Source organism: Haliotis rufescens, unplaced genomic scaffold (assembly GCF_023055435.1).
Source record: "Haliotis rufescens isolate VD_foot unplaced genomic scaffold, xgHalRufe1.0.p SCAF_9, whole genome shotgun sequence".
Lineage (NCBI taxonomy): Eukaryota > Metazoa > Mollusca > Gastropoda > Lepetellida > Haliotidae > Haliotis > Haliotis rufescens.
In genome coordinates this window covers 15,921,885-15,942,053 of record NW_025964383.1, presented here as the reverse complement: position 1 = coordinate 15,942,053, position 20,169 = coordinate 15,921,885, and the positions used below count along the sequence as shown (strand labels likewise).

The 20,169-nt window shown below is 39.2% G+C and overlaps 1 protein-coding gene across 13 annotated transcripts in view; it reads right to left on the bottom strand.

Annotated features, from left to right (window-relative positions):
* Positions 1 to 3,124: 3,124 nt before the first annotated feature.
* Positions 3,125 to 20,169, bottom strand: part of LOC124122016 — a 48,841-nt gene continuing 31,796 nt past the window's right edge. For 12 of the 13 annotated variants that reach the window (XM_048390957.1, XM_048390956.1, XM_048390951.1 and 9 more), the window contains 24 exons: positions 19,194 to 19,232; positions 18,255 to 18,375; positions 16,997 to 17,771; positions 16,693 to 16,823; positions 16,424 to 16,470; positions 15,704 to 15,746; positions 15,509 to 15,591; positions 14,786 to 14,852; positions 14,056 to 14,159; positions 13,861 to 13,924; positions 13,607 to 13,659; positions 13,214 to 13,262; positions 12,848 to 12,957; positions 12,258 to 12,339; positions 11,902 to 11,951; positions 11,696 to 11,738; positions 10,466 to 10,551; positions 10,096 to 10,150; positions 9,331 to 9,392; positions 8,633 to 8,678; positions 8,198 to 8,307; positions 5,840 to 5,903; positions 5,476 to 5,538; positions 3,125 to 4,932 (listed from right to left, as the gene is read on the bottom strand). In XM_048390957.1, the coding sequence (XP_048246914.1) occupies positions 4,241 to 4,932; positions 5,476 to 5,538; positions 5,840 to 5,903; positions 8,198 to 8,307; positions 8,633 to 8,678; positions 9,331 to 9,392; positions 10,096 to 10,150; positions 10,466 to 10,551; positions 11,696 to 11,738; positions 11,902 to 11,951; positions 12,258 to 12,339; positions 12,848 to 12,957; positions 13,214 to 13,262; positions 13,607 to 13,659; positions 13,861 to 13,924; positions 14,056 to 14,159; positions 14,786 to 14,852; positions 15,509 to 15,591; positions 15,704 to 15,746; positions 16,424 to 16,470; positions 16,693 to 16,823; positions 16,997 to 17,771; positions 18,255 to 18,375; positions 19,194 to 19,208 (3,015 nt within the window). In that variant the 5' untranslated portion in view covers positions 19,209 to 19,232 and the 3' untranslated portion in view covers positions 3,125 to 4,240. The remainder of the gene's footprint in view (positions 4,933 to 5,475; positions 5,539 to 5,839; positions 5,904 to 8,197; positions 8,308 to 8,632; positions 8,679 to 9,330; positions 9,393 to 10,095; positions 10,151 to 10,465; positions 10,552 to 11,695; positions 11,739 to 11,901; positions 11,952 to 12,257; positions 12,340 to 12,847; positions 12,958 to 13,213; positions 13,263 to 13,606; positions 13,660 to 13,860; positions 13,925 to 14,055; positions 14,160 to 14,785; positions 14,853 to 15,508; positions 15,592 to 15,703; positions 15,747 to 16,423; positions 16,471 to 16,692; positions 16,824 to 16,996; positions 17,772 to 18,254; positions 18,376 to 19,193; positions 19,233 to 20,169) is intronic. The other variant, XM_048390955.1, reaches the window with a different exon arrangement.

Sequence of the window (20,169 nt, the reverse complement as noted above, 5' to 3'; positions counted from 1 at the left end):
CCCAAAACATTATCCTGGAAGCTTTTAGACCATCAGAGTGAGTGAGTATGGTTTTACGCCGCTTTTAGCAACATTCCAGCAATATCACGGCAGGGGACACCAGAAATGGGCTTCACACATTGTAACCATGGCGGGAATCGAACCCGGGTCTTCGGCGTGACGAGCGAACGCTTTAACCACTAGGCTACCCGACCGCCCCTAGACCATCGGAGCTAACTAGACAAAACCTAGACTCATATGTGCACTGTATACTGTCCCAGTCTTGTCTTCCGAACCTCTGAGACCCGTGAAGATCAGGGGTAGAATAGCAACCCATTCTTGCTGTAAAAGGCGACTATGCTTGTCGTAAGAGGCGAATAACGGGATCGGTTGGTCAGACTGGCTGACTTGGTTGATGCATGTCATCGTATCCCAATTGCGTGGGTCGATGCTCATGATGTCAATTACTGTATTGTCTGGTCCAGACTCGATTATTTACAGACCGCAGTCATACAGCTGGTACATTGTTGAGTGCGGCAAACCAAACCAAACCAAACCAAAACCAAAATCTAACGGTGATGTAAAGTCAACATTGGGCATCGATGGGTGCCGTGGGCGAATGTTGTGCTCCCTCAACCGGTTGCGTGTGTTTCTGCCATTAATTTGTCTCAACCTTGAATTGTCCGAGCTGTGAAGGTGGCAGTTTGGTATCTATTCCGAAGATGAACCAACTATATAAGGTTGTCTTGTTGACGTGACCTCTCACGTTGACAACCGCCCCGAGGCAAGTCAAGAATTTCGTCCTGCTGTACATAAGGTCTCTAAGGAGACGATGTTGTGTTTGATGAACATTAACATGATTGGCAACTTTGTTTTTGCGCCATTCCTGTTTGCTGCATATCAACGTCCTGCAGACGCTGATTTTCAGAATGTTTTAAGATTTTCAGGTATTGCGTAAGTGTTAATTACGCTTAAACAAAAGTGACAGCATGAGCACCTGAGGCTAGTCAAACAGTCGACTTTTCGGTGCAACTGTTTCATTATGTTTAGGGTTATGATATCTATTTTGTGTAATCTGTTTTAGCTCGAGAATCACGAACGTTCATCTGAACATATCCCACTGTGAACCATGTATACAAATAGTGATGGGTCTTGTCTTCATATGTACATGATACTTATACCATTTCGTTGCCCTCTTCTGTTGTTGCCCTCTTCTGTTGGTGACAATTTAGACTATTCAACACACCTGCTCATGTGTTAGAACGTACACATTAGCTGATACCATACAACATGACCAAGTACATCACACAAATAAATTTAAATGAATACTGATATTCCATACACAAGTGTAGAACTTGGTATCCCGGAAGTTATAAAATGATCAACTTTGTCAGTCCATTCAATGTGGCAAAATGACGAGAGTGAGTGAGTGAGTGAGTATGGTTTTACGCCGCTTTTAGCAATATTCCAGCAATATCACGGCGGGGGACACCAGAAATGGGCTTCACACATTGTACCCATGTCGGGAATCGAACCCGGGTCTTCGGCGTGACGAGCGAACGCTTTAACCACTAGGCTACCCGACCGCCCCCAAAATGACGAGACAATACACATATCCTCCATGTCTATATAGTATTAATAAAATTAAATGAAATTGCTCAAATAGTTTACTGGTAAAATTGTATTATTTGATTAGAATTACGTATTTCTCGATAATAAATACTTAACATATAAAATAAACACGTTGACCTCAGTTAAGGTTGAAATCTCAGAACTTACGATCACCTCTGCCCTGAGGTTGTTTCGTGGAACGGGACAGTGATAGAAACATGTCACGTGTATTCATATTCATTTCATCTGTTTGACAGACGGCGTCTGTTATATGGATGGTCATTTTCCAAATCTGTCATCAACTACATCAACTACAACTACATCAACAACAACAACATCAACTATAACCTAACTGCGGTAACAAAGTCAGCTTTTTCAACGTCATATCATGCTAATCATGGCATGCTCGTGGTGCAGAGCGTCATCACGGGGATATTGTTACATACAGATAGCAGGATACAGCCCGTATTTGAGGACTGTTCGATATATTGCTCGAGCACATATCAACTATCACATCTTAACTTAGTTACTTCCCTTTCATAAACCAGACAAACAATCTGGACCAACCCCGCCTTTGTACTTTACACACAACCGCTGTCACTGGACCACACACACCTTTACATGTAAACATTACATGGATGTGTGTAACCGTCATAACAAGGTCAGTACAGACATAAGGTATTAGGGAGTGGGTGAGTTTAAATTTAACTCCGCTATCAGCAGCTACGTTCAATTAAGATATAATGGCGTGTTGGAACAAAATCAGTGTGATACAAACGTTTGGGAAATGTACGTGCTTTCTAATCTATCTGTTGTCACAAATGTACAATTTTTCCCAAGTAAGAACGATGAATGAAATCGAAAGTTACAAAAACTGGATTTTAGAATTCCTCGAATCCGCCCTTCCCACACATATTTGTAATTCTTCATCTATTGTTTGTTTGTTGTTTAACAGCGCACTCAGCAATATCCCAGCTATATGACGGCGAGATTGATGACATGAATCAACCAAGTCAGCGAGCCGTCAGTCGCCTCTTACGACAACCATAGTCGCCTGCTTCATCGATTGATTATAACGACTGGTGACAGTTGTGTACACACAAAAAGATTATATGTTCAGTTATGGCCTGATGAGACTCGTACGTGGTACGAGTTGAATGCGCTAGCCAATTAAAACTGTGTTCAATCTTACTCCACTTATTTAATTATATATATATATATATATATATATATATATATATATATATATATATATATATATATATATATATATATACTTATTTTAAAGTTTAAAGTTTGTGGCTCCAAGGTTGGTGTGGGTTAACGTTAAGTGAAAGTAGAGTCTGACCATGAACAGGTAGATAATGAGAATCGTCTAATAGAAAGTTATATTAGCCCAAGAATGGGCGTCACAGATTATAGATGTGTGACGAGCAAAAGCTTTTGTCACTAGGTTTTGAACTGAAATCACTTCAGAATAATGGTATTCTCGAATCAATACACTCTCCAAGTAAACTGAAAAGAACGATTCGAGGCAATTACAGACTCTTTTAATGGAATATCTTGAACGAAGCAATACACAACAATTCATTTTCAAGAGACAATGTTACCAAGACATTATTAGACCTTTGGTTAAAGCTGCTGAAGATGCGATGGACCTTAACAGAAGAAATTTGAACGTAAATGAATCTTCAAATGAATCCCTACACACATACTCATTCACACATAACACTATCATTTCGCAAACTTTAGTACAATGAAATAAATTTTAACTTAAATGAAGCATCATTTTAACAAATGTATTCATGTGACAATAACACATTGGTATGAACTCATCTAAGTGATTAAACACAATGGCTTAAAATTAAGATTTTTCGTCAACATGTTTCATCTATCATAAATGCCAACGAAATAAAAGTACAACACTCAAACTTTTACAGCAAGGGCTGTACGACAGATACCAAAATTGATGAATATAATGAATAAGTGATATTTAAATGAAAATACATCATTGTGCGTATTAACATTAAATATCACATACTTTGGAAGAATATTTCTACTTGAACCGGAAAGTAGATTTCCTCACAAAAACAATAATTGAACGTATACAATGGTAAAGATAAGTAACGCTCAGTCAAAGCAGACATTTGTTGCATTATGATTTTTCTCGGACACCTATATGTTGTAGCTTCTTTCGGGTTATGATGTCCCTGGGAACATCAACTGTCTGTCTGTCTGTGACAGACTGTCTGTCTGTCCTTCAGATTCATATTTGCCTACATTACAGTAAACACAATCTGACAACTTGGACGTAAAATTACACTCACAAGACAGGATTGCATATATGTAATCGTTCTACTGTTATACTGAACAATTGCAAGACTGTTCCTGGACAATGTTTTTGGAGTGAGTGACGGGTGCTGCCAGTAGGACATGCTCACCCTTTTCGTTAACACCTTGTGTCATCACTGATTTTCAGTGATCCATTGCTATAAGTTATCACCGCAATATTCCCTTTCACGCACAATGGAGTGTGTTTCGGTGGATAATCAAGACTGGTCATTCTCTGGCGTTGCCGTTTAAAATATTTTGATAAGATTGCATAGAGTAAACAATCAGTTGTTTGAGTGATTTAAGCAAGGTTTCTCTGCTACTGGAGACTTTGGCAAATAAGAGTCCTCTTTGTGTCGGACATTGTGACGTCAACCCCGCTGATCAGTTTCAGCGCTACTGAAAAATCTTCAGACCTTCGCCAGACACCAAACATGGGGTAAAGGGTGTCCCGAAATTGAACATCATACTTTGCCAAAACAACCTTCCTGTTCAAATCAATGAATGCGAGTCTCCCTCTCCCCACATCAAGCACAAGGCCATAGTGGAGGGTGGCCTGTGTGCCGGGAATGTCAGACATTGTGTCACTCATACAGCCTCCAAAATCCCCTTCCTCATACGTTCGGGTACATATCTTTCCGCCATGTTTCTTACATCTCCATACAGCGACGCACCAGGAGCGAGGCTGATTACAAACCCAGGTCCTGCTGTCAACCAGTCCTGCCTCGGAGAGACCCATCTCCAGGATCGGCGGCCACCCCTGTCCCCCGACAATTCCCACATGAGAATGTGTCTCCCAGTATTGGGCTGTATGAGGGATGCCGACAGATGTTGTTGTGAGGAGATCTGGAGGAAGCAGAATAGGAATATGGCTGCAAGTGCCACTATATTCCTCTAATCCAGTGTTATCCTTGCGTTGTGTTGATGGTGGTGCATTCACTAACTTTCCATCTGAAGTGACATGCCATCTTCTTTGGTTGACCCGCTGGGCGTCAAGAAAAAGTACAGGACCTAAAACAAAACATGTATTGTAATTTTACTCGTACTGAATATACTTATTAGCTTCCAATGCTTCATTTAATTTATGACTCTGTGGTAGTACAGTTCAGACATAATTACGAATGAGTTTTCCTTTGCATGTGTTCGTGACGGGTGCCACTGGTGGGGAAGGATATGCTGGCCTTTCGCAAAATTTGATAGTGATTCATGATTCACCCTGCTTTTAGTAAAGATTTCTTATCGTATTGGAATTTAGTTTTTTTAACAATTACATTATATCAGGTATTATCACAATTTTCATTATAGTCGATAAACGGATAATTAACTTTGTTGACAATCTGTCTTTTGGGCTTATTGGTGGCAAGAAGGCCGGAATAACATCAATGACATCATGCGGAAATATCAATAGAAGTTCCGAATACAATTTAGTTCAAAATTAGTCTCAATGAACAGATAATTTCTATTTTCAAAGTGGATATGTTAAATCAGGTTATATAAACATAATTAATTATCTGAAATATTCAATGTGGGGTGGAAATGTAGTAACACTCTTACATGAAACAGGATAACACTGGGTCGAATCCAGTTCTCCCACAAGGTGAAGAGGACAGCCAAAAGCTGAAATGGCATGAAGGGGATGTGGTGAGATTTGGTATGATTGTGTGCTTAGGTTACATTTCTGTGAAGAGTTCCAATTACCTAGATCTTCCACTGACAATGCATCTGGTTCCTTAACAGATTTTTGTGAATGCCGAATTCGTTGTCCAAACACATTTTATCCCCATATTTCCATAAAAAGAACCGCATGTTCACATTTGTCTAGATTAGTTGACAATTAATACAATTAGCTTACAATATACTTTTGCAGTAAAGTGACATTCTTAGCAACGACTGTTGTGCTATTTATTTAAACACAAACCTTTCTCCATATGTCCACTTTTGTCTTGTAGATAAGCTATGCTAGTATTAACCGCGGTTGTCATCTGATAAATATAAATGTAAAATACATCATTATTGTTGGGATATCAAATGTTTTCAATGTTTGGTAACAGTTTGTCACAACGCGATGCATATTTCGTACAGGAATTTCTTATGACGATACTTGATGCGTTCCCTCGTGAATATGTCACTATGGACGATGTGTTCCTTGTGTATACGGTACAAATAGGTGCCCTCCTCATTAAGGTCGAGCTGTGAACTGAGACTGCCCCGTGTACATATAGTCGGAAGTAAACTGTTCTTCGAGCAAAAATACATTGAGTACAATGTTCGTCGTTGAATCAACGCTGTGAGTAAACTGTTCCCCATGTACATTGATCTGTGAGTGAACTAGTTTACACGAGCGAATTAAGTGAAGGTTCGTTATGTACGTTATGTAAAATGATCCTCGTTTACATGAAGTTGTGAGTTTAATGGCCTTTACATGCAAGGAGTTGTGAGTGAAATGTAAAGTGTTCCCCCTGTACATGGAACTGCGAGTAAACTGTTCGTCTTGCACGTGGATTTGTGAGTAAAATGTAAAGAAGTTTATCATGTACATCGAGTTGCGAGTACAGTGTTCATAGAGCTGTAAGTAACGTGTACCTCAAGTACATGTACATTGAAGCTGTTCGTAAAGTGTTACGCGTGACATGGAGCTGTTTGTAGAGGGTTCCTCGTGTGCATGGAGCTGTTTGTCAAGTGTACCTCGTGACATGGAGCTGTTTGTAAAGTGTTCCTCGTGATATGGGGCCGTTTGTAAAGTGTTCCTCGTGTGCATGGAGCTGTCTGTATAGTGTTCCTCGTGACATGGAGCTGTTTGTAAAGGTTCCTCGTGACATGGAGCTGTTGTAAAGTGTTCATCGTGACATGTAGCTGTTTGTAACGTGTTCCTCGTGTGCATGGAGCTGTTTGTAAAGTGTTCCTCGTGTGCATGGAGCTGATTATAAAATGTTCCTCGTGTGCATGGAGCTGTTTGTAAAGTGTTCCTCGTGATATAGAGCTGTTCGTGAAGTTTTCCTCGTATGCATGGAGCTGTTTGTAAAGTGTTCCCCAGGAAATGGGGCTGTTGTTCCTCGTTTCATGGTGTTGTTTGTAAAGTGTTCCTCGTGACATGGAGCTGTGAGTTCAGTGTTATGCGTAACATGGAGCAGCCAGTAAAGTGTTCCTCGTGATATGGAGCTGTTGTAAAGTGTTCCTCGTTACATGGAGTAATAAAGTGTTCCTCGTGTTCTTAATACTGTGAGTAAAGTGTTATGCATGACATGGAGCTGCCAGTAAAGTGTTCATTGTGATATGGAGCTGTTTGTAGAGTGTTCATCATTACATGGAGCTGTTTGTAAAGTGTTCCTCGTTTGCATGGAGCTGTTTGTAAAGTGTTCATCGTGACATGGAGCTGTTTGTAAAGTGTTCATCGTGACATGGAGTTGTTTGTAAAGTGTTCCTCGTTATACAGAGCTGTTCGTAAAGTGTTCCTCGTGTGCATGGAGCTGTTTGTAAAGTGTTCATCGTGACATGGAGCTGTTTGTAAAGTGTTCATCGTGACATGGAGCTGTTTGTAAAGTGTTCCTCGTTATATAGAGCTGTTTGTAAAGTGATCATCGTGACATGGAGCTGTTTGTAAATTGTTCCTCGTGTGCATGGAGCTGCCAGTAAAGTGTTCATCGTGACATGGAGCTGTTTGTAAAGTGTTCATCGTGACATGGAGCTGTTTGTAAAGTGTTCCTCGTTATATAGAGCTGTTCGTAAAGTGTTCCTCGTGTGCATGGAGCTGTTTGTAAAGTGTTCCTCGTGATATGGAGCTGTGTTCCTCGTGATATAGAGCTGTTCATGAAGTGTTCCTCGTGTGCATGGAGCTGTTTGTAAAGTGTTCCTCGTGTGCATGGAACTGTTTGTAAAGTGTTCCTCGTGATATAGAGCTGTTCGTGAAGTGTTCCTCGTGTGCATGGAGCTGTTGTAAAGTGTTCCTCGTTACATGGAGCTGTTTGTAAAGTGTTCCTCGTGTGCATGGAGCTGTTTGTAAAGTGTTCCTCGTGATAAAGAGCTGTTCGTGAAGTGTTCCCCGTGTACATGGAGCTGTTGTAAAGTGTTCCTCGTTACATGGAGCTGTTTGTAAAGTGTTCCTCTTGATATGGAGCTGTGTTCCTCGTGTGCATACAGATGCGAGTAAAACGCCCCACGTTTAGTGGCAGCTGCGAGTAAAGTGTTACGCGTGACATGGAGCTACCAGTAAAGTACATGTGTTTTTTGTAAATTTAACACGTTCAAATTTACCACATTTGATGATGAGTGAACATACCCGTCCCAGCATTTTATAAATGCACATAACATCCAGTCTTCCCAACTGAAAATTCCTGAGCTGATGAACTGGACTGTCATGCTTGCAACGTTGTTGCCCAATGACTCGTGCTAGAAAAGGAAATGAATGGACGGTTAGAAAAGAAGAAACATAGATTAGGAATATAATCACATTATTGACAGATAGTAACAGTATGTCATAAACGATAACCTCACATGACACTTTGACACCCTGGGAAATGTGACAATATTTGCAACAAATACACATATGTGGGAATTAGACATATTACCCTGACCATTGTGATGAAAAATCAACATTCTGTTTCTTTGAGGCTTTTCTGACGCCTAATGTATAGCAACAACTACGTATTATTAGGAGTAGATAACTCTTATGAGGATGTTACGAATGCAAGCAAATGATCCTTCATTCACTCACAACTGAATGGTGATCTTGTGCTGTCATGGCCCTTTGGCACTGCAACCTAAAAAGGAGAAACCATGAACTAGAATGGCATTTATTACATACCTTCAAAGAATATCCTAAAGGTTGAAACCAAACAAATATGACTACAACACAGCAGGCGATACATCTACGTTAAAGATGAAACCAAGGAGACTAGTGACAACACAAAGCTTTATACATAAGTGAGTGGGGGATGTTGTTTAACTTTACCGCACTATTCCAGTTACATCACGGCTGTCTGATGTTCATCTATTCTTGACCATACAAACTGTTGACAAAGCGGTTGATATAATAAAGAGTATACCCCTTGCCGTGAGGACACACAATCAAGCAGGTCAGCTAGCCTGACCACCCGACCAATGTCAGTCGCCACTTATGACAAGTCTGGCTTGCTGGGTTCGAACCCAGAATCTGCATGGGGATCATGTAAAGAAAGAAAGCAACAAACAAAAAAGCAGATCAGCATTATTTTTTGTATTTTTGAATTGCCATTAAAATTACTTGCGTGTTAGGATAACGTCTTTAGAATACGATAATGTCAAACTATGGGAACGATTCCCACTCGCTGCTGCTATACTTGTACCAGTTATATGCAATCGTTACACATACACAATATTGTATTAGCGTACGTCTGAATGCGTGTGTAGTTTCCCAAATATCATAAATCTTACCTCTTTTGTATCTGAATGGAATCCTTTCTTGCTTTTAGTGTCAATTTGTGGACCTTCCTGATCTGCAATGGAGCCACAGACAAGCTGAATGTTTGCTTTTTGTGTTTGTACAAACTCGAGCATATATATTCTTTTACTTCAGAACAGTTTCGTCTTTTTTTTCAAAGGCATTAAAAAACTTTCTATATTTGGACATTTAGAGATTTCCCCTTTTCCAGTTTGAGGGACCCATTTTAAGGGAATGTAGGAATAGAAATTTTTATGGCCAATATGACTTGGGGATTCTTTTAGACAAATCCAAATCTTACAATCATTCTGATAGCTGTACATGATCGAATCTAGAGAAGGCAACCGAATAACTAAAAACATGAATGATTGAGGGATTTAACGCCGCTTGTAACATAATTCTAGTTGTTTCACAGCATGTCAGTTTGATGTGGGAGGAAAGACCGAAGAGATGCAGGTCTCAGATGTTTACCACTTCGGTGAAAGCCACGAGTACGGGTATCGGGATGAACCCACAATCATAGGTTTCTGGTGTGCCCCATGGACGCAACTCTGCATGTAACCGAATTGCGGCGCCTCAGACGACTGTGCAACCCGTTTCCCCCACCTAATCCACCCCCTTTCAAACATGACACAAGAGAAATGAATTGTCAAGCAGAGGTGAATTGAACGCCCTTCTTGTTCAGCAAATTAAGGAAAAGCCTTGGGTAGATATTTGCCCCCACTGTAACTGCATTTTAGAATTTCCTTGACAAATACCTTCCTGGTCAGAATGTGTTTCGTGCACCAGAGGGCCATGTCGGTCTAGCTGATCCTAAAACAGTGAACCAAATCCATAAATACAGTTTTTTTTAATGCACGAGTGTAATTTGAAGTAATATGTTTCCATCTTTGGATCCAAAGCAAATAAAGGATTAATCTAAGAACAGTGATCTAACAACATATTTCATTTTCACTGGTGCTGGTTATTGCACATAATATATTTATATCATCTATTTCCAATGAATACCGTAATTTATATAATTATTGAGATTGAGGGTAAAATAAGTTCTACATTAATGCTAGTTTAACTCACATGTCATTGCAAAGTCAAGCTTTGTGCATCGGTCATAAAGATGTGTATACTTACATAATCGAATCTTTTCGTGTCTTCGCCAAACCAGGATAGCGTGACCGTATTTCTTTTCAGGAAGCCCAGTGTGTTCTGCCACTCAACTAGGCAACAATAAATATCAGCATACAATTCGAGTCAACTTAATTACGAATGTAAATATTGAGGGTCCTAATAGGAATAAATCGACTTTAAATGTTCAACAATGGAAAAGGTCACTGTTGTATGCAGTGGAGGGTACCCTCCTTTATACTGAAATGTATGCAAAAAGAATCGTAATTACCAGCGGCAGTATGTAACCTGTTTAACATCAGGTGGTATACTTACCAGCGGCAAGATGTAACCTGTTTAACATCAGGTGGTATACGTACCAGCGGAATATGTATCCTTTTTAACACCAGGTGGTATACTTACCAATGGCAGTATGTAACCTTTTTAACATCAGGTGGTGTACTTACCAGCGGCAACATGTAACCTGTTTAACATCAGGTGGTATACTTACCAGCGGCAAGATGTAACCTGTTTAACATCAGGTGGTATACGTACCAGCGGAATATGTATCCTTTTTAACACCAGGTGGTATACTTACCAGTGGCAATATGTAACCTGTTTAACATGAAGTGGTATACTAACCAGCGGCAATATGTAACCTGTTTAACACCAGGTGGTATACTTACCAGTGGCAGTGTGTTACCTGTTTAACATCAAGTGGTATACGTACCAGCGGAATATTAATTTTGTTTAACACCAGGTAGTATACTTACCAGTGGCAGTGTGTTACCTATTTAACACCAGGTGGTATACAAACTAGCGGTAATATGTAACCTGTTTAACACCAGGTGGTATACTTACCAGTGGCGGTGTGTTACCTATTTAACACCAGGTGGTATTCTTACCAGTGAAAATATGTAACCTGTTTAGCACCAGGTGGTATACTTACCAGCGGCAATATGGAACCTGTTTGACATTAGGTGGTATACTTACCAGTGGCAATATGTAACCTGTTTAACACCAGGTGGTACACTTACCAGTGGCAGTGTGTTACCTGTTTAACACCAGGTGGTATACTTACCAGTGGCAGTGTGTTACCTGTTTACCATCAGGTGGTATACTTACCAGCGGCAATATGTAACCTGTTTAACATCAGGTGTTTTACTTACCAGCGGCAGTACGTTACCTATTTAACATCAGGTGGTATAATTACCAGCGGCAGTACGTTACCTATTTACCATTAGGTAGTATAATTACCACTGAGAAGAGGAACCAGTTGCCTTATGTTTTCATCCCTTGCCTGAAACAAAACAAACCGTTCATAATAATTTTCTCTACGGCATTAACCGATTTTTTTGAAAATGTATTCATATAAATAGAAGTTATTTTGACAGCAGAATATGTTTGTGTCTTGAATATAATATAAATAAAAAGCAGTGTACGATTAAAATTGGTTGTGTTACCCTCTCAAGACTCTCCAATCTTTCTTTGAGTTTGTCAGTTCCATCAAATGCTGCAGAGGAAAAAGAGTTCTTATCTGAACAGAAATTCAGATGAAATAAGACTTTGTAAATCAACTGAATATTTCAATGAAATACTGAATGATCAGTATTGATAGATTTGACAAAGTGCAACACTAGAACGTGAAAGCGTTTAATTTAGACACTACTGGGGTCACCCAGGGAGGAATTAATTCTCTTGGGAAAGTAGAGAAAATACCAGCATATTCAAAGTTAGGTGAAACGGGTGCATGAGGAATGACATTGAAATATGTGACGCACGTAAAGGCGTCAATGACGAAGGACGCTGTTATGCTTACACCATTGTCTTTCGTCCGCTCCTGTGTTCTGAAGTTGACCCTGCGTTTCTGAAATAGCTGGGGGATGTTGTTTAGATACGTCCTAGGAAGAAGACACAAGAACAGATTTTACACACCCAATATCTTTGAAGACATACAATACAGTTTGTAAACATATTCAAGATTCACTGTGAACTGTGTGTTTTCCTATACACACTGATGATACAATTATATTGAATTAACGCTGAAGCGATTATCTGGTGTCGATTATGTTATTGAAATATGCATAATAGCTTGTGCTCTAAGAACGGTTGTAAGTGACAACATTCTTTACAAAATGGAATGAAAAAATATTATATTAGAACCATCTGAAAGTACGCATGTATTGACGTAATTGCTTAAGTTATATTACTTGGTTGATATAAATCATTTTTTAGGGCGCTATAACTCATTGTAATATAATTAGGCAGGCTTCTCAGAAAAAAACCACCCCATTGCATTCATGAAATAATTTGTACAAAAGAGTAAAGTGTCATCTTTTGATATAAGACAGATTTACAGTCCTCTTGAACAAAGGGAATAACGAAGGAAAAAAACAAACTTCAACTAACAGGCGAAGCACAGTTTTCATCCTCTTCTTTGGAGCTGCGTCTGTGCCTCGGCTTCTGAGGGTGTTTCTTCTTGTGCTTCTGTTTCTTCCTCTGTTTTTCCCTCTCCTCTGCTATGGAATATAGGTTGACATTTGATTGATTTCCCTGACCGTCATTCATTTGACCTCAGAGCATTGCTGGGGCAGATGTCTTTGTGAAATTAAGTTTCGAAACAGTATGGCATCCCATGCACAGTATATGAATGTTGATATTATAGTTAAACAATATTATTACTAAAATGCATTCAGTATCAAAAGACCGAAATCACATTTTGAAGTGAATAACGTTACATAATCAATTTATATGTCCGCATTGACAACAACAAACCTTTCCTGGTGTTTAGACACTGTTGTACGTTTTTGCTCTGGTTTTTCTCCTGAAATGGAATAATAAATAATTATGACTGATAAAAAATGCTCTCACTAACATCATATGAATAAAAGCGACACAAGGCTTTCATACTCATACGAAATCTCTCAAATCAATTCACAATTCCTGCTACATTATAAGCATGAAGATCCTGGTTAGAGTAGTCTTCAGCAGTCCATGCTTGCCGTAAAATGCCACTATGCTTGTCGTAAAAGGCGACTAACCGGATCGGTAGGCCAGGCTGGCCAACGTGGCTGATGCTTGTCATCGTATCCCAACTGCATAGATCGATTCTCATAATGTCAGTTGAGATGGGTATTAGTTAAATAAAAATAGTCACTGTGTACATACTTGTAGTGACTCCTCCTCCTTTGTATGATGTGTATCCCCAGAAGCTTCGGTAGCTGAATAAAATAGTTGTGACATCAATATATAGACATAAGTGTTATTATTGAGTGAAGCTGATATAAAAGTTTTATCTTTCTATGTAATACAAGTGAAATATTCATCATTTCATATATAGACACCATACTGAACAATTTCGTGATTTTATTTTACCGATCTCATGACGACGAACTAAATTAATAACATCGATCAGTACATACCCTTTTCCAAGAAAGTCGTTTTGGCTGTGAGGTACATCAGCTTAGTCTTCCCTTCAATGACGGCCTGGACAATAGTAATAATATTGGATGAAAACAATCATTTAAAATTAAGGATAATTGAAAGAGGGTATTCAAAATGAATTAAGAAGCACAAATACAACTTATTTTTTAAACTCGTATAAAGTCTTGTCATACCAGTCTCAGAATAGGGAAAGGGTCCTTTTGATGTTGTATTCCTTCCATAAACTTCACCAGATGAGGTTCCTGTACATCCGGCTCCAGAGCAAGGTCCAGTGATGCTACAAAACAGATTTATTACCAATGATAAGTAAACTCTATGTGAAATATTGTGTTAAATTAACACAACCATTGAAGTTAATCTTTGAACTTATATGGATCATAAAGTACATTGACGCAGATACAGAATAACTTCAGATGAGAACTGAACCGTGAAGATCCGGGGTACAATAGGTCTTCAGCAACCCATGCTTGCCGTAAAAGGCGACTATGCTTGTCGTAAGAAGCGACTAACGGGATAGGGTGGTCAGGCTCACTGACTTGGTTGATGTATGTCATCGTATCCCAATCGCGCGTATCGATGCTCATGATATCAATCACTGGATTGTCTGGTCCAGACTCGATCATTTACAGACCGATGTCATTTAGGTGGAATATTGCTGAGTGCGGCGTTAGACAACAAACAAACAAATCAGATTCGAATTAATTTTGGTGACAACACCATTATAGACATGGTCAAATTGCAATATTATGAGCACAGGGTACAGATAGTAGAGTAATATACCATATCATTTATTCTAACGTTAAAACAGTGATGGTTACTACGAATAGAAACCAGGTTAGAGAGTTACACTAAATTCCATTGAGCACCATCAGGTTTAAATTCGACACAAAACGTCCCACTTACGGAGTGAAATGTTGTCTTTTGAAGACTTTTCAGGTAGCATATTCATTTTGTGGCTGATAGTGTTGAGCTGGAAAATGAATAATAAAATGTACAATGTTTAAAATTACCCGTATTCAAATAATGATGACTCCCTGAATACAATCGTACCTCGGCAGTTTCGGACACGTACATTTTATGAATAGGAGGATCTGTTTTAGTATTTCCCGGATGTTCTGACAATTTGCAAGTCGATTATCAAGACCCTTTCTCCCAATATCGGTTCCCATATCCCCACACTTTGCGATGCGACCCTTTGGCCGTTGCGTTTATCTACGTTGTCCAGCTACATGTATGTAAACAACTCACTAGACACTTCCCGCTAAGCAATTACGTCGTCCAATTTACGACGTCATCAAGTTGCGAGCGCATGTTCGAATCTCTAAAAGTGACGACATGATAGAACAATGTTTGACCGTGAAATAAAACACGCTACGTTCTTTATTGTTCTTGCGATTTATCGCGAAGCTATGTTATACTTGTAAATATACATAAAAGCGACTAAACCCTATCCATAAACATAAAAAAATTCTGCTAAGAGCAGAGTCCATTGTATTCAGACTATGTCATACGAAGTTAGATAACAGCTAGACAGATGTGTACTTCATGGGGCGTTTGGAGGATAAAGGCTTCAAGAACCAGAATAGATTGATTTTGCCATCTTTTCCCCAACACAACACAACTTACGACATGAGAGCCTGTTAGTTGATGGAATAATCTGAGAACATCCATTTCAGACTGCATGTAATTCATCTTTTGTTTCCACTCCTCTGAAAAGGGAATAATAATCATGGAATTAGGTGTTCTCCCTTAAAACATTTATTGATAAAGGGTCGTTATTATTCATTTCTCATTTTATAACGCATTCCCTAAATAACATACCACTTTTCATTGCCTCCAGTTGACTGTCCATCGCATTTACAACCTGAAACATATATTGAATGTTTTTCACTGTAACCACTGCAACCACAATGTTGAGAAGAACAATTCCTTTGAGGGGTTTTCATTATATGGATATATTGACCGTGTTGCCTTGTTTGATTCGAAAGAAGTCTAAAACAAGAATCCCTTTGAATGAAAAGGTTGAGCACACCACGTTTTACCATCTTATTGGATAAATGAAGATGACTACATACCTATGTATCAGTACCAGGGGCATCAACTTTGTGTTGATTGCTTGCTTGATTAATTAAATGGTTGATTGATTGATTGATTGATTGTAGTGTAACGCCGAACTCAGCAATATTCCAGCTTTATGACGGCGGTCTGTAAATAATCAAGTCTGGACCAGACAATCCAGTGATTGATATCATGAACATCGATCCACGCAATTGGGATCGATTACATGCTTCAACCAAGTCAGCGAGTCTGACCACCCGATCCCGTTAGTCGCCTCTTACGACAAGCATAGTCGCCTTTTACGGCAAGCATGGGTTGATGAAGACCTATTCTACTGGTCTTCTGTTAATGAACCAGATCATATTTCCAAACATTTGCCACAGATACATTATGCCCAGCTAACTGTATTTACGTATTAATGCACGCACAAGTAGCTGTGTTGTTGAGGAAAGCGATTGTTACATGGTGAATATTTGAATTTACCGTCTCTACAGAAGCCAAACTCTTCTTCAGGTCTGCAGTACTTGGATCTGTAAAAAGAAATGATGTACAATTTCCATTTCCCTAACTAGGAAGAGCACCCCTTTTTTAACTAGGACATTTCATCAGCTGTAAACCCTGTAGTATAACAATATATACTTACTCACAGAGCTACCATTTACCATTTAAAGTATAGCGTCCTACACCTTTAGGGCCTTTGTGGTTTGAATGAAAGATGGATGATATGAATTGATCCCTAATCTAACACTCACCTCTTAAAAACTGCCAGTGACGACCACTTGTTTCATGCAATATAGCATGAGTGTCGTGGACAACGTTCTCAAACTTAGACAGATCACAATTCCCAACATCGTACAGTGATATTGTTGATGGGTGCACTGACCTGAAAAATGGATCCGTACATAACATAACCAAGAATCGGATGAATTTTACAGATGCGTAAATGCCATATGTATCCAGACATAAAATGTTTTATCTGAGAATGACTTGTCACATATATAAGCTGCTGGAGGCAACCCCTCCTCCATGATTTCGATTACAAAAATTTATATTTACCTCAGTCGGTCCCTTTCCTCCTTGGACCTACACACCAGGAGAGTTTCCCCCAGCCTGCTCAGTCTCCTGGCCACCTCAAGCATCAGTGTCGTAGCGCCACTGCCTGTTTCACATCTCACCTGGACATGGTTATTGTTCATGTTCTCCACCAAGACGAGACACTGTTCTTTAGTGAGAAACCTTATGACCATGTCATTAGGATCCCCATTTTCTGTGAATACTGACTTTGTTTCAGCAATAACTGCCCAAAACGCAGTCACAACTTGATCATACTTCTTTCGGTTCATTGAGAATGAAGACTGTGGAAGGAAGAACGAAGATAACATTGCGTGTATTCGCAACCTCGTCTGGAACAATCCACTATCTTTCAGATCGTTTCTACAGATTATCCCATGTACAATGTTAAAACTCTCACTCGTAAACAACCGCAACTTAGCAGTCACTTCTCTGGTTAAATGCGCATTGTAATCCCTCACATCCTTTGTCTCCGGAAAAGCCCCAACAACTGTAAGCAACAAAGGGGGTTGTTGGGGCACTGCCACGAAAATATCACATTGTTGTGGCAATGTTCGTGGCAACGTAGGTAAGTTGAATGTTGGCACAGCGGATTTTGTCAACAGTACAAGGCCAGATGTGTCCTTGCATGTTTCAGAACTTGCACCTTTCACTATGTTTTCCTTGAATAGAAATCCATCCCCTCTAATTCGTGACACCAAATCATCATTAATGTTTACCAGATCTTCGTTCGGTCTGGATGGCACAATGTTGATGATACCTGTAATATGGAGTTGGAATAAAATATGTGAAATGAAACGAAGGTAATTCCTCAAGAAATAGGAACATATGAATTTGAACTCAATTAGTCATGTATTTTGTTCAAATGAAAATTTGCCACAGGAAGAAAACAGTAAATCAAAGATTTTTTAGTTCAGACTCATATTAAAATACAAGACAACCTGTTTTCATGTACACTAATTGATCACTGAAAATCAATAACAATATGTACTGCAGGACCTTTGACGTTGAACAAGCTTCTGTGTACACATCAAACCAAGTATCAAGACACAACAGCTTAGAAGTGAAGCAGTCATTTTGACAGAGCTTTTGTTGAAAACAAAATTGTTTTTAATTTATTTTTATACATTTGTTGTACGTTGATTCAGTGATGGGAAGCTGATCATAGTTTAATTTCACTATGGGTATATATGGACGTGTTAACAAGTATATATTAGTGATGTGCATGAATGATGCAGGGTACCTTGCTTCCCAAAGTAACTTTTGATTTCAGCAATGCTTCTTCCTATTTGTTTCAAAGGAGGGCGAAGAAAATCTTTACTGGTCAAATGAAATTCGTTTTCCTCCTCTGTCTTCACTTTTCCCTGAAAAATATTCCAATCTATTGCAGTTATCCAATCTAACACATTAACATGAATACATATGGGGTGAGTGAGTGAGTATGGTTTTACGCCGCTTTTAGCAATATTCCAGCAATATCACGGCGGGGGACACCAGAAATGGGCTTCACACATTGTACCCATGTCGGGAATCGAACCCGGGTCTTCGGCGTGACGAGCGAACGCTTTAACCACTAGGCTGCCCGACCACCCCGAATAGATATGGAGTGTTTGAATCAATGACACGATTATCCTTGATGACCCAGTGTGTCATATATCCATTCTCTTAGGATACATACCAAGGAACTATTAGCTTCGTCTTCAGATATGTTCGGATGACACAACCAAACAGATAGACGTCCAATCAAATTTCACTGTCATAATTTAAACTGGCATTCGTATCAATCTTTGCTTGCTTTTACAAAAACAATAGGAACGTCTCATCGTACAAGGACTTTTGTGATGTAGATCTTTGTCTGAAAAAGCGTTCTGAAGAGGCTTCTTGATTTTTGTTGCTGATTTCAAGCGCATAAGCGTGAGAAATTCTTTGCAAAGTTAGTGATAAAAGAGAATGCGTTTGTGACATTAATTCCAAACCGAGGCTATGATGAATATATCATAATAAAATGGAGATATCAGACACTGAGCAGTCGAGAATGTAAAACTTATGTTCTTTTGCAATCAAATTATGCCAGACACAGTTGTATCATCTGTACATACTCACAGAATACACTGTACATGGGATTAGATTCAGAGGACTTGATATCAGTAAATGATGAAGAGTTGATGATGAAAATGTTTACCTCAAGTTTCGCCATTATCTGACCAGTTGACTTGCTGATCTGAAATAACAAGATCATTTTGCTAACTAAATTTCTTCAGTTCAGAATATAAATGTATGATCATATTGTACGACAGTGATATCACGAATCAAGGAGCGCTCACTTGATCTTTATTTAACTGGTGCTCATGTGTTATCAGAATATAAAAAGGAATATGGGTTCAAAATATTGTCTATGGCCTATTGTATTTGTGTCTTCCCTTTTGTTGCTCGTAGGTGGCGACTAAATTGGATCTTGTTTTCAGATTATGTGTGAGTGAGTGAGTTTGATTTTACGCCGCTTTTAGCAATATTTCAGCCATATGTGAACAGTATTGCAGTTATATCACGGCGTGTCAGCTTAATGTGGGAGGAAAGCCCGAAGTGATGCAGATCTCAGATGTTTACCACTTTGGAGAAGCCCACGAACACTGGCATGGTGCTGAGAAACCTAGAAACATAATCGGGGCGAACCGGGATTCGAACCCACAACCGCAGCTTTCTTGCGTGCCCATGTGACGCAACTCTGCAGAGCTAATTGCGGCTTCTTAGACGACTGGGCTACACTTGTCCCCTTATGTAAATGACAGCGGGAGATTGACCAATCATAGAGCAGAACTACTAACCCCGTATACCGTCAGTAAAAATCCAAGATGGTTGTTACTGACCTAATATGAGACCGTATACCGTTAGTAACAGCAATTTTGGATTTTCCAACACCCACCTCACATCTTTCACATGACAATTCTGGTTCAGAAATTCGTTATTCGACACTGTTTGTGTTTTAGTATCATTGATTGTGATTTGCAAATACATTATTTGTTAAAGAAACCACGTTCGTGACTTTATTAATAAATACTATAGAGAGAAAAAGCTGGGGGGTCAATGAATTATAAATTGCAACGTCATAGAACTTAATATAGAATGACGTCACAAATAAGAAACGTGACACCAATGAC